The 14,250-nt window shown below is 52.5% G+C and overlaps 1 protein-coding gene across 2 annotated transcripts in view; it reads right to left on the bottom strand.

Annotated features, from left to right (window-relative positions):
• Positions 1 to 658: 658 nt before the first annotated feature.
• The window catches only part of Fgf18 (fibroblast growth factor 18), a 30,583-nt gene continuing 16,991 nt past the window's right edge, over positions 659 to 14,250 (bottom strand). For both annotated transcript variants that reach the window (XM_050137226.1, XM_050137236.1), the window contains 2 exons: positions 8,552 to 8,658; positions 659 to 1,720 (listed from right to left, as the gene is read on the bottom strand). In XM_050137226.1, the coding sequence (XP_049993183.1) occupies positions 1,454 to 1,720; positions 8,552 to 8,658 (374 nt within the window). In that variant the 3' untranslated portion in view covers positions 659 to 1,453. The remainder of the gene's footprint in view (positions 1,721 to 8,551; positions 8,659 to 14,250) is intronic.

The raw sequence follows: 14,250 nt of genomic DNA, 5'->3' as shown, positions 1-14,250 counted from the left end.
CCACAAGACTTCTCTCCCCAAATCCCCGCCAGACATGGGACCCCTCTCGTCAATCTCTGCAGGAATTCCAAAGGAGGAGGGTGACCGGAAGGCTCAGGGTTCCCTTCCAGCAGTAGGGAAAAGGCGTGGCTACACACCTCACTCCAAGCCTCAGGAAAAGGGCTCCCTAGAGTCACAGCACAGGAGAAAAACTCCAAGGATGGAACTGACCTCCAATCCAGCCTGAGCTTGACCAAACACTGTGGAATTAATTCATAAACTCTTCCTTGATGGATTCCCAACACTTCGCAAAAGTGGTTAATCAATGATAAACGGATAAACACATCAATGAAGCCATGAATCTGAATTGCTAACGGAGAAGTTTCCCAGGGGCTGGGTAAATCCCCAGGGCCCAGACTAGAGTGGAGGCTGTGTCAACACCTAGGAGCAAAGGTCTGAGTCGATCCCCCTATCAAGGACACTGAAGAAGTGATTTCTCTGAACCTGAAACAGATTCCCATCTGCCCTGAGGTGGCAGGCTCAGTGCCTAGACTATAGTGTCCCCAGCACACAACCATGGTGGTGAACGAATGCTCACCACCCAGCCCTCAGCACAAAGAGACTGACTGCCCTGCCGGAGCCTTGCCCCCAACCACAACAACACGCCTCACCGATTTTTTTTAAATAATTTGTGGGTTGTTTTTAATTGTTGAGGCAGTAATACTTGGTTCATGAAACTGCAATATACAGAGAGGTGAAATAAATAGCTTATATATATAATATATATAATATAGCTGGTTTTAAAATATTCCCTTATCATTGGTGTACTAGGTCACGTGAGTCACGGAAGGTCCATAGCAGCATCCTCCAGAACTGCGGGCAAGGCAGGCCACCATGATTGGACGAGGCGTCTGTCGTCGGAAGGTCGAGGCGCGGAGAATTCTCAGGGGCGCCTTCCCTGCGCGGTGTCGCGGGACAGCTTGCAGTGGACAATAAATAAATGACTGCAAACCAGAGAGCGATTCTTGTTGGAGTCTAGGGCCGGGAGAGGGGCAGGTAGGGGGGCTGAGGTGAGAGAGGGGCACTACTTTTCTTTTTCTTTTTTTTTCCTTTCTTTTTTTTTTTTTTTTTTTTTTTTTTTTTTTTTTTTGCTTTCAGAACCTTTGGGGAAAAGGACTTTGGTTTCTCGCTGCGTCAGTTTTCTCATTCAAGTCCTCCTCTGGGGATGAGTTTTGAGTTGTCACGCCCTAGAGAGAGGCAAGCACCTGTGGGTTGACAGCAGTCCCCTTTTGTGAGTCCTTTGTCATGGGGTTCAGGTCAATGGTAGAATCCTATCGCCCCGGCCCCCCCAAGACTTTAGGTTCAGTTTTTGTCTTCTTTTTTAAACACAATGTACAAAAATAGAGATTCTTCCTTATTTTTCGTGTAAAAATATTCCTCTGATGTAGTTCTCTAGGGATGAGTGTGGCCGGACCTAGCCGGGGTGAGTAGGGCGGATCCGCCGGGAACGCTTGGTGACGGTGGTATACTTGAAGGGCTTCTGCAGTTCGGCCTGTCCCTTGGGGTAACGCTTCATGAAGTGCACGTCTTGCTGGTTCTCCCGGGTCTTGGGACCCTTGCGAGGCCTCCCCTTCTTGGTGAAGCCCACGTACCAGCCTGAGTACTTGGCTGACATCAGGGCTGTGTAGTTGTTTTCCAGAACCTTCTCAATGAACACACACTCCTTGCTGGTACCATCAGGCTGCAGGAGAGAGAGAGGAGAAGCGTTAAAGAAAGGAGAGTCAAGGCTCCCTGGTAAGTGTGCTACAATAGACATTACACACAACCGCAGTGATGGTAGTGAGTATGGGGGTCCATTGCACCTCTAGCCCCCCATATTCAGAGGGGCTTCACTCAGCTCCCAGCCTCACAGAACCAGCAAGTGTAGCCTCAAGGGAAGGGGTTGAACACAGGCGTGAGCACACATGCCTTGTGAACATGGTAGGTGATCAGATACCAAGAAGGCCTCTGCTTAAAACTAGGCTTCACAAGCATTCTAGGGATGGGCCTAGGAGAAGATTGGGGAGCTGGGACTAAAGCCCAGCAGGAAGCCTTTGCCTGGAGGAGAAAACAAAGAGAAAAGAAAGTGGAGGCAGCAGGGGAGTGTGTGTCTTTAATCCCAGCACTTGGAAGGCAGAGGCGGGCTGGTGGGTGGATCCCTATGAGTTCGAGGCCAGCCTGGTCTACAGAGTGAGTTCCAGGACAGCCAGGACTGTTTCACAGAGACTGTCTTGAAAAAACAAAGCAAACAAACAAAAAAAAGAAAAGAAAAGGAAGGAGTGAGGGACGGAAAGGGAGAGAGAGAAAAAGAAAGAAACGAAAAAAGGAAGGAAGAAAGGAAGGAAGGAGTTGGCTGCTCTAGGGTGGCCTGGGGCTGGGACAGCGCAGCACAAAGGCCTCATCTCCACTTCCTTATATGCAAATGTACTTATGTTACAGACCCTCACATCTTCCTAGGTCTTCCGCCCAGGGAGCTGAGTCCCACTGTCTTGCAGAAGCCCACACCATAGTCCTCTCCTTCCTCATATATGTAGGCTCCGTATCATCCCTACTTGAGCAACAGACCTAGATCTAACCAATCAAATCGTAGCCCCCATTGACACGTGACCCTGCCCCACCAATCAGAGTACTGTGTGGGTTCAACTGCCAAGCCCCCACGCCACCCCCCAAAAAAAGATGGGTTTAAACTTGAGGTATTTGTAAGGCTGAAATGAGGGTAGCCATTTTACCAACATAAAACGGAAATCCTGCTGGGCAGCGATGCCAGCCCCGAGGAAACATGGCCAAGTGGGAGAATGAAGAAACCACAGAGCCCTGGTCACTACATTCAGGCTCTGGACCCAGCTGCTTCTGCAGGTCACATTACCTCACTAGCATGTGGGCCAACAATGTCTCATTTCCTTTAACTCAGCTGATGTTTTAGTCTATCATTTGTAGGAGAAATGGGTCCTGGCAGATCTGCACAAAATCTGACGTTGAGTCGGCCGGTCAGCCCTTCCGTGACACAGTACAACACAAACCACACTCGATGTGGGATGCGGCGCACTTTACTACTTGGTATGAAGCAAGCTAGATACCATCCAAAAATAAGACAGTAGCGTGGCCAGACTCCACAGGCTGCGTGAGGGGGCCCTGGGGTCTCTAAATCTGGAGAGACCAGATAGGCGGGGCAAAGAGCACTGACTTTGGAGCCAAAAGCCAAAAGAACCCTAGCACATCCTGTGACCTCAGGGTGGCCAAGTTCTTCCTCCAAACCTCAGATTCCTTACCAGACAAAAGAGTGCAATGACATTCTGGGAGGAAGGACATGGGTAAATGAGTTTGACACACAAGGGGACTCTCCAGGTCGTTCCTGAAGGGCAGGTGGCTCTGCTGGGATCACTCTGAACAAAAGACCTTGCGGCCCCGTCTGGAGCAGCCACCGCTCGACGGGAGAGAGTGGGAAATGCAAACTTGGACGGGCTTACCTAGCAGCACAAGTTTCCAGCTAACATCTCCAAATTTAGGCCGGGCCCACTCCTCGTTCCGGACGGCCGCTCAGCCAAGTTGGAAGCCCAGCGGTCTGGCTGTGTGTGGAGACTGAGGTGCGGGTTCCAGCCTTTTGTTTGAAGTGGAAAACTGGCCGAAGCTTCCAGGGACATTCACCTTTGAGAGGAAGGCAAGCCTAGTCCCTGCAGACAGAGTGCTGAACTCTGCAGAAACGCTGGGTAGAGATACTCTGGGAAATGCTGCTTCCAAGCCGGCTTCAGAACAGACAGTGGGGAGGCTCAAGACGCACGTGATACCCAGGACAGCCTGGGTAAGATAGTAAGACAGTAAAGGGGGGGCAGACAAACATGTGTAAGGCAGTGAGGCCAGTGATCTCTTGGCTCTAGGTCTCTCATGGAAAGGTCTAGAAGCCCCTCATCCAACTCTCTACATGACCTTCACCAAAGTTACAGCAACCAGAACAACACCTAGACAACACCGTCCTGTTTCTGTATTTTAAAGCCCAGCTCTGTAATTGCCTCCTCTGGGAAGCATCCCCTGATTGCTGTTTCACTCTCCAGGCAATGCCTTTGCTTCCCTAAAGAGGCAATGGTCAAACTCAGGTGCAGCCTACCGTTAGCCTCTTAGCCTTTCTTGCAAGTCCATAGCGGAGAATCTACTCATCCATGGCTCCACCACTGGTTCCCAAGAGCCCCTCTGTGCCCTGTGGTGTTGGAAGCAGCCCAGAGCCCAGCCTCCCAGTCCTCTGAAGTAAATTTAGACGTGTACTAAGCATCTGCACTTAGAATCCTACTAGCTCACACGCTCCATCTTTGGAAGTCCCTGGGTACCCACCAATGGAGTACTCTGCATCCACCTGCCTCCTCCTTAGTCCAAGAGCTCCCTGAGACCAGGATTGCTTCTGACTAGGAGCTGAGCACAGTCCTTAGGCCAAGATGGGGTTTATAGTCAAACAAAAGAGAGCCTTGGGGTGAGTGGATATCACATGAAAGGGCCTGAAAGAGAATCTACTTTCGAACCCCTTGTAGTGACTCTCAGATGTCCTTCCAGAAGGACTCTCGAGGAGAGTCAAGGAGACAGGGCAAGCTGAGGGCTTGAGAGTTCTCCTGGCCCACTTGCTGTCCCTACTCATTCATTCAGTATGTATTGATCGCTGACCACAGGCCAGACATTCCCACATCCATTATGTCATTTCACCCTCTTAAGTCATTGAGACTGACTCTGCCTAGAGAAAGGAAAACAGCTAAAAGAGGCAAAGGGGCTTGCCCAAGGTCATGGCGCTGGAAAATGGCCCCTGGCGTACTTGTCTAGTCTTGGAGAAGTCCATGGGGGAGAAGAGAAGAGGCAGAGCGGGTGATGGCCACCAAAACTCCTCACCTCCCATGGAGCTGCATTGGATACATAGTAAAACATGGGCACGAAGAAAAATGTTGGGGTGCAATAGTCTAGCACAGAGCAGGCATGTATGCTCAGTACATGTTCACTATGTTCAGAGGGCTGGGAAGCTGGGCTCTGGACTGGTCAACACCACAGGCACAGAGGGGTCTTGGGAACGAGAAGGAACCAATGAGGAGCCTAGGTTCTCCACCATGGGCTCAGCCAGAAAGGCCCAGAGGCTGACAGCAGGCTACACCTGAGTTTGACCATTGCCTCTGTTTCTGACCCCTTCTATGACCATACGTCACTTCCACTGTCACAGTCCTTCTATGTGACCTGAATCCTGATGACATCACGCAATCACACCTCACCTAACACTACAGAGATTTTAGATTTACTGGGGTGGCGGGGGTGGGGGCGGGGAGGGAGATCCCTTTCTGCGGAAACAGTTTTTCAGTGACTTTGAACCAAAGTGACCTTAATCCCCTGCCCTGAAAGACTCTGAGATCTTACTCCCAAAAGGACAGGCGGGGTGGGGGCAGACGAGGGAGTCCTGATTGGTCATGAAAGGAGATGCTGGGCAATTCTTTCTGGACTATGCTACCTTCTGGCCCAGTGGGTAGGCTCGGAGAGGTGGCCAGGAGCAGGCTACCAGAGCGTGCAGGCTCCTAGACAAATAGAGGGAATGACTACAGCCAATGCTAGTGCATCTAAAACAGTTGTTCTCAGGGCTCAGCGCATGACCCTGCTCTGGCCAGATGCGCAAGGCTGGTTCCCATAAGCCACAGGAAGGGGGAAAACATCCTGCTAAAGGCACTCCAAGGCAGCAGAGGCCAGAGGTCCCATGGGTGTCAAAGTGATGCCAAGGCCTCGCTTCGGGCTGGGGGTGTAGTTCCGTCCATATAGTGCCTGCCTGACACGCACAGAACTCGGGGTGCATGCTCAGCTCCACATGAATCAGGGGGGAGTTATGCATGCTTCCAATCTCTGCACTCAGGAGGTAGAGGCAAGGGGGATCAGAAGTCCGTGGTCAGCCTTTGTTACACAGGGAATTCCAGAGTTCCAGAACAGCCCATGAGGGAAGAGACCACGTCTCAAAAAAAAAAAAATAAAATAAACCTGTCTTTGAAAGGAGAAGGAAGAAGAGACTAACACTCGGGCACTGCCTGCTTAAATGACTGCATGAGTCCCCCTTACAGACGAGGATCCAAGGATCAGTGGGCCAGAACATAGTGGGTCAGGGCACCAGGCTCCCTGACCTGGTGGGCATCATTCTTCCAGGTGGCTGAGTGATCTCAGAAAGCGAGAGGCAAATTCCTGCTTCTGTGTTGTGCCTGTGCCCCTCAGGCACTGCATGTGCTCCACGCAGACCGGAGGACAAGGTGAACAAGTGGGGGCAGAGACAGCTGTGGGAGGACAGTGAGCTAACGGGGGGGGGGGGGGGGGGGGGGGGGGGGGGGGGGGGGGGGGGGGGGGCAGGGAAAAACAGAGACCCAGAAGGTGAGCCAGGAAAAAGAGCCAGGTCCATGAAGCAAGGAGATAGCGCTGGGAAGGCTCACATAGGGAGCCCTAAATCCGCGTCCAGGAATGGGTGTGAACAGTTCAGAGAGCCTGGGGCAGAGGTTTCCAGGAATATGGAGAAGCTCAGCTGAGCCCTAAGCTGGTCTAGCGGAGGAGGGGAAGTTCGGCTGGGGCCTGAAGTTTCCCAAGCAAGGCAATAAAGGTTGGGGCAGCAATATCTGGAGAGCGCTGAGACTGTGAGGAGGAGGGAGACACACCCAGTCATTAAAGAGGGGACTTTCCCCTCCAGGACGGGGTCTGAGTGAGCAGGGAGTATGCCACAGACAGCCTACCAAAAGCGGGATTCCCACCCCACCCAGCACAGGTCCGGGGAAGGGGGGGGCACCCAACCCCTGGGACCAAAAGGGTGGTGGATGCAGTTTGGCTACGAGGGCGCAGAGGTGGAGTCAAGGAGACCCAGCCGGCTTCACTGTTGTGCCTTGAGCCAGCTGAACCCTCACCAATATTAATGTCGGGAGTGAGGGCAAGGGGGCAGGAAATCGGAACCGGCTCCTGTGGAAGCGGTGACTCAGCGGCCAGCCGGCAGGAGGCAGGCTGCAGGGCTTCTCCTTGACCCCATGATGGCACTCCTGGGGGTCAGGGTGCCGGGAAGAATGAAGGCAGGCGGGGAGGCGGCACCGGGCTGCGCAGGCACTGGGCACAGAGGGGAAAACCGAGGCTCAAACCCAAAGCAGGTTGGTCTGGGAGGAGGCCCAGGCGGGCAGCAGAACAAAGCGCCTGACGCGGGGCTGGGCCGCCGCCGCAGGAAACTGCCGGCCAAGACGCGACAGGCTGGGCCAGGGGACCCGGCACCCGCCCCTGTCCGACGCCCCAGCTGCTGAGGGACCCCCTCGCCTGCCGGCCTGCGACGGCGGAAAGTGAATCACTAATTGAAACCACTCCTCGGCATCCCAACGCTCTTTGGATTACTATTATTTTGCAGTTTGGTTGGTATGGGTGTGTGGCTGGAATCTTTCCCTTTCCAACCCAGCTTTGAATCCCGCCTAGGGCTAGTATGGGACTTGGGACAAGTGCCCAGGGATGTAGACAGCCCTCAGCTTTCCCATCTGTGAAATGGGAATGGCAGTGGTGCCAACCTGCCAAAATTATCTGCAAGTATTTTTTGCCCGATGCCTGGGAGACAGCAGGTGTTCAATCTAAAGGAAGTTGTCATTATCCGTGTGTCAACCTTGGTCCTCGACCCAGGGATAAGGGGGCAGAGGGAAGAAGAACTAAAGGCTCAAGAAATCAAATATTACTTCAACAAGACTGATCATTCTCCCCTTACTCTGACAAGGTATCATGGAACCAATTTCCCCCAGGGCCTTGTTCCTAAGCAGAGGCCCACCTTCCATGACACCAGTCCAGACAGACTTCACCCTCAGTTCAGCTTAGAAGCAGGGGAAGACCCTGAAGAGAGCAGAGAACAGACAGGTGACTTCACTAAAGAGCTACCGTGGGTGCCATCTTCCTCTTGAGCCTCTGGAAGAAACAAGCCCAGGACCCTCGCAAAGCAGTGTGTGAAGGGAAAGCGGAAAGATGAAGGGTAGCCTTCCAGAAGCGTCCAAATCCAGCAAGTGGGAGCACACGTCCCGCACGCATGCACGCTAATTCAACACTTGCGGTCCTCTGGCCTGTTCCAAAGTAATAAAGTCTTCTTGAACTGAAAGAACAGAGAGCCCCAGCTCCGAGGAGTGACTGCTTCCGGAGACTTCTGCTGCTGCCAACCCCTGAGGATTGTTGAGATGACCCCTGCAGGCACAGCCCATGGGCTGCAGGTTCTCCGTTCCCAGACACCAGGAGCACAAGAGCTGGCTGCCCCAAGGGTTCCTCCCTATAGAACAAACCAGAACTCCGCATCCTTTTCCAGCAGATTCTAGGGCTCGTGGCACCAAGAGGCAGCCATAAATATCCCAACCTGACTGCTGCAGGCACCAAAACAAAACCCACGGCCACGGGAAGAGATGCCGTTGGGTGCTGATCTCTCTCATCCGTATATACCCCAGACCTGCATTCCAGGTAGGGTTAACAGGACCATGGCTGTGCTTTGCCCCGTCTCCAGAGCTGGCTGAATGGAGCCCCAAGCACCCAGGGTTTCATTACTCACCTTCCCCACGAGCTTGCCTTTTCGGTTCATGCACAGGTAGAACTCAGTCTCCTTGCCCTTGATCCGGACTTGACTCCCGAAGGTATCTGTCTCCACTAGGAGCTGGGCTTCGAAAGGCAGAAGGAGAATAAGACAAACTTTTGAACCAGAGGCAATGGTATAATCTAAAGACCCAGCAACACGCTCCTTGACCTTCCCCCTGGTCCCTCAATTTCCCAAAGTCAAACATAGAGGATTCTGGTTGGTCCCGTGAGAACACCCTGACTCTGGGATTGGGGGGAGGGGGAATCTGCTGCCACGTCCCCTATGATGCAGTCTGAGAGAACTTTGTCTGTGACCTGTCCCCCTCATACACCTACGAGCCCCTCAATTCCACTCTGTAGGTCCCTGGATCCTTGTGCAGCAGTTAGGTAGATAAGGACTCCCCCAATTCTAAATAAACGGGCATTCGGCTGATCGCCTTTGAATGAACCTGGTCTCTGTGTGTGTGTTCTTTCAATCTCCAGGCCCTTGCTTGAACTGTACCGAGGATGTAACACAAAATCGGGTGTTACACCACTCTCGAAAGTGGGACCAATAGTCACACAGAATACCCAGAGAAGTAACCAAGGGAACACACACACACACACACACACACACACACACACACACACACGGGGGGGGGGGGAGCCTTTGGGACCTCATGCTGTTTCATTCAAAAGTCAGGCCAGATGTCCTTTCCCCCAAGGGCAAACATCTGGCTCCCTACTAATGCAGTTTTGGCACCTTTGACCTGGCCACTTGACACAGGAAGACACGGAGGTGAAGGTGCCACACCCCTGGTAAAGAGTCTATGTTCAGAATCTCCCTTCCGCTGACTGAGGCCATCAAAACTGCTGGGTAACTACTTTCAAGAGCATAGAAGTCTGGTCAGGACCCAATTCTCCCACCCCCAGGACCAGAGCCCACCCATGCCTCAGCATCAGAATGGAGGGGTCCACACTGCTCCCCTAAACCCCTGGCAGACCAAGGCACCAGTGATGTTCCTTTAGCCAGTCCACATTACCCCCTGTAGGATTCAGTGTGACTTGGGGTGAGCTCTCACTCGTCCCTGGTCTTGAACCCCCATGACCTAATCTCCTTCACCACTCCCCTCCCCCACGGCTGTTTTCTTTGGCTGTGACCCTTCCCTTCCAGCACCTGCCCCTCCCTCAGCTACAAAAGTTTCATTTCAGTGACAAGGGACTCGCTTCTCCATAATCATAGCCCCAAATTCCTGAGTACGGTATCTATGGAGCCACAAGGAGTGTACCTCGGTGCCCCTAAAATACACTAGGTATGATTTTAATAAAAAACATTTACAAATATAGGCCCTAGTGCCCTGCTGTGAAAATTGAAACCACCTGGAACGTAGGGTTTCTATAATTAATCTAGCCCTCCTTTGACACCACTTCTAATTAAAATATGATTCCCACCTTAAAAAAAGAATTTACATAAAATTTAAAGACCTAACAAGAATTTTGTAATTCTGGGAGCAAGGTGGGGCACATTCTTCTTTCCGCCTTCCCCCACCCCCAGTAAACACTGAGGTAGGAATATGAACGAGGCCTTGATGTACCCTGCTTGCCCTCGTTCCCCTTCTCCACTCACTGGAGTCCCAGAGGGAAAGTCACAGTAGCTCCCCAGCCTTCTCCCGTCTCCTGGCAAATCTCAGTCCTCCCAAAGTGAGAAAGTTCTAGAAGCTTCGATGGGGGCTGCATGTATATGGAGAAGGCAAGGGTCTGGTATGCCTAAATATGGACTTGATACACACACACACACACACACACACACACACACACACACACGGCTCTGCTTGACTTCTGTGTGGCCCTGGGCCACAGGGTCTTTACCAGTGAACTGGGGAGAATTGCACTGACCCCTCAGCAGGGCCCGGGAGGCCTGTAGCATGTAGCCCTGTTCTAGAGGTCCAGAGGGGAAGCTCACTAACCTAAAAGCCGCGAAGTTGAACTTTTCCTGGAAGAAAAGGGCGCCCAGAGGCCAAGCCCACGTTTCCTGAGCGTGGAAGGGAGCCTGCTTCCTGAGGCCCTGCCCCTGCCCTGAACATGCTCAGTCTTCCCCCGGCACAGACAGGCATCCCACACGAGACAGGGCATCCGAAAACACCCGCGGGTCTGTTGCCATCCGCACTGAATCCTAAGCAGATAGATCACCACACCCCTGTCTGAGCCTCAGTTTCCTCCCTGGTTCAAGGCCCCATTCTAGTTCTTTCTGGAACCCTGGAGTCAAATCCAGGAGAAGAGCAGACGCTGCTGGGAGGAGGGAGATTGTCATTAATGGAGGAAGAATGGGGGCAGGGCTCAGGACACTGTTCAGCCCCCATATGTCCTCTATGGACAAGATCTGCTTCCCCACATCCACATGAAGTAAGCCGTCCTAGTCCTCATTGCTCAGGGAAAGTGAGGTGCCCAGCGACAGCCCAGCAGGAGGACTAACTGCAGGGTTGGCTGGCTCCGAAAGCCACTCCTAAGATTGCCCCACCTCTCAGCAACAAGGACCCTGGCCATCCCCCACCCTATCCCACCGCATCCTGGGGGTGGGTACAGACATCCAAAGGGTCTGGGGCAGAGAGGTTAGGGCTGCAGTTCAACTCCGCCCTCCAGAGGCCAGACCACCCCCATTCAGCCCGGGCAGGGTCTGAGCTACCCACCCTGATCACAGCATGCAGTAGAGTGACCTAGACTCCACTCAAGAGAATGACATAATGAGGCGGAAGTCAGGCCAGAATTATGTAAAGTCTTTGGGGAGTAATAGACCAGCAGCAGCAGCGGCAGCAGCGGCAGCGGCAGGAGAGAAAGAGGAACAGACACTCCACCCAAGCTAGATCTGCTCCAGAGCCTCCCTGGTCCTCTTCATCCTCCACCCGCTTCTGAGAGCCAAGCTCCAAAGATGCAGCTCTGAGGAGCAGGCCCCTCACTCTGGCTCAGTTCCATGGACAGGGCCTGCAGCTGGCCTGGGGGAATGACATTGTCTTGCCACCCCTCCCCCGCCAGCCTGTACAGCTCAACAGCCACCTTCCTAGGCCACTCTGGCCCTCACTGGTCTTCCCTCCACACGTCAGCTGAAAATGTCCTTCAAAAAGATCGATGAGGCTGAGAAGGTGCTTCTGTCGGTAAAGGACCTGCCGCGTAGCATGAGGACCTGAATTTGGATCCCTGGCAACCCACGTAAAAGCTAGGCATGGTGGTGAACATCTACAAACCCTCCTGATGGGGAAGCAGAACTGGGGAGACTCACAAAGGTCACAGGCCAGACTGTCTAGTCAATCAGTGACCTCCAGGCTCAGTTAAGAAACTGTTTCTCAAAATTAAAGATAGAGAGCAATTGAAGGAAGACACGAAGTTGACCCCTGTCTACACACACACACACACACACACACACACACACACACTCACAACAATTATATCTCTTCCCTGTTGAAAAACCTCCCAGAATCCTCAAACAACTTAGAGAAAACCCAAGCTCGCCAGTAGGACCCACATCATCTGGACCCTGCTGTCCCTCCTTCCAGCCCTCCCAAGCACATTGGCTCCCTTGCTATCTCTCGGACACACCTGGCTCCCGCTGCAGGCCCTTTGTGCTTGCTACCCTTCTACCTGGAGGCTGCTTTGCCCAAGCCTTCCCACAGTTGAGTCTTATCCCCCAGATGGCCAAACATCATCTCCTCAGAGATGCTATGGTTTGACTAATAATGACCCCCACAGGCGCCTACATTTGAATGATCAGTCTCCGGGGAGTGGTGCTATCTGAAAGGAGCCTACATTTGAATGATCAGTCTCCGGGGAGTGGTGCTATCTGAAAGGATTAGAAGGACACAGAGAGAGTGTGTGGCCTGGTTGGAGGAGGTGTGTCACTGTGGGTAGGCTTTGAGGTTTCAAAAGCCCATGCCAGGCCCAGTCTCTCAGAGACTCTCTGCCTCTCTTTCCTACCCTTCAGATCAGGATGTATCTCTCAACTACTTCTCCAGCACCATACCTGGAAGAGCAGCCCATGCTCTTAACAGCTGAGCCATCTCTACAGTCCACTATTCCAGCCCTCTAAAACTGCCTGTTGATATTGTTTCAATCTTAAATGTCCCCCCAAGGCCCATGTGTGGAAGGTTTAGTTGCCGGCTCTGGCATTACTAGCCCTTTCAGATGTGAGGTCCAGGGGAGGATGTTAGGTAACACGCCCCTTCTTGCCTCTCTTTCTGCTGTCTCTCTGTCTACTTCCCAGTCATCAGGAGACAAGCTTCCTCTCCTACACATTCAAGCCCCAACATTCTGACTTGCCACAGGCCCAGAAACAAGGGGCTAACCAATCATGGACTGAGCCTCCAAACCTTACTTCTTCTTAACTTGACCACCTCAGATATTTTGTTACAATAATAGCAAGTTGCCAGGCCATGGTGGCCCACACCTTTAATCCCACACCAGGGAGGCAGAGGCAGGAGGATCTCTGTGACAAACCCTGTCTCAAAAGAAAATTAAAAAAACCAAAACCAAATAATAATAATAATAATAATAGCAAGTTAACACAATTTGCCACCGTTTTCACTGTGCGTCCTTCCTCACCAGCAGGTAAGCCCACGCAGGTAAGGACAGCTCTCCTTAATCACAAGGCTTTTTTTGTAGCACCCCAGCCCATGCCTGGCTCCCAGTAAGTGGCCACTAATTAAATGACAGCAAGTGCATGGACAGCCTTGTGATGTCGGCAGTGACTAACATGATTCAAGAGCTAAGGGAAGACGCAGGGTGGTGAGGCGACACGTTACAGAGCGCAGAGCTGGTGATGACAAGTCTAATTAGCCTCTGATTCAATGTCCTTCATCACTCCAGTCTCTGGGACTCCTTACACTGTCCAGGCCTTGTCAGAACTCTAGACTCTGACCCACACAGCCCCAGCCACAGTGACAAAGAAAAATCCCTGCAACAAAAGAAGTACTTGGGTCGGGAACAGGAGACCCTGAGGCCACCTCCTTTTCGGCCCCTTTAGGAAAAGATAGTCACACTCTGTCAGGCTCCTGATGTTCCGGGCCAGGGCCACTACATTCAACCCTTGCAGACATCCATCCTCTGAGTCAGCACAGCTGCCACTGTCCCCATCTCACAGGTATAGAAACTGGGTTCCAACAGCATGGATGATGAGGCTAAATCAAACCCGGGCAGGCTGGCCCCAAAGTCTTGGTCTTAACCTGTTCACTCCACCTTGCCCCACTTGGACTTTTGCCCAGGTGAGTAAGCCCTGCTGGGGCAGCTGGGTTCCTCACTCTGGCCTTGCTTTCCTGGGACAGAATACAGGGGGGATTCATCCTCTTCCTAGCTTTACTTCCTGATAACCTTGAAATGGGAAGAGTCCCCAGGTCACCCTGAAGAGGACACCTGGAGTCAACATGGGGGATGGGAAAGCCCATGGGAGCATGGAGGGCTAGACTCCCGTCACAGACAGAAAAGGAGGGCTCCCCAAACCCTCCAAGAAGGCGGGGTGAAGGGTCATGGAAACTCCTTCCTTAAAGCTTTACATTGTCTTTTTCCCAACTCCTCTTCTCTGATATGCCTGGAGACAAATAAACATGACACCAGACTGGAAGGCTGAGGCAGGAAGATCATAAGTTCAAGACCCGCCTGAACTCAAAAAAGAGAGACTGATAACAACAGCCACTACCTGTAATGTGTATCCCA

The sequence above is a fragment of the Alexandromys fortis genome, unplaced genomic scaffold (assembly GCF_014885135.2).
Source record: "Alexandromys fortis isolate MF-2015 unplaced genomic scaffold, M_Fortis_MF-2015_v1.1 scaffold_29, whole genome shotgun sequence".
Taxonomy (NCBI): domain Eukaryota; kingdom Metazoa; phylum Chordata; class Mammalia; order Rodentia; family Cricetidae; genus Alexandromys; species Alexandromys fortis.
Note: the sequence above shows the minus strand (reverse complement) of the source record. Positions and strands in the feature narration are given on the sequence as shown.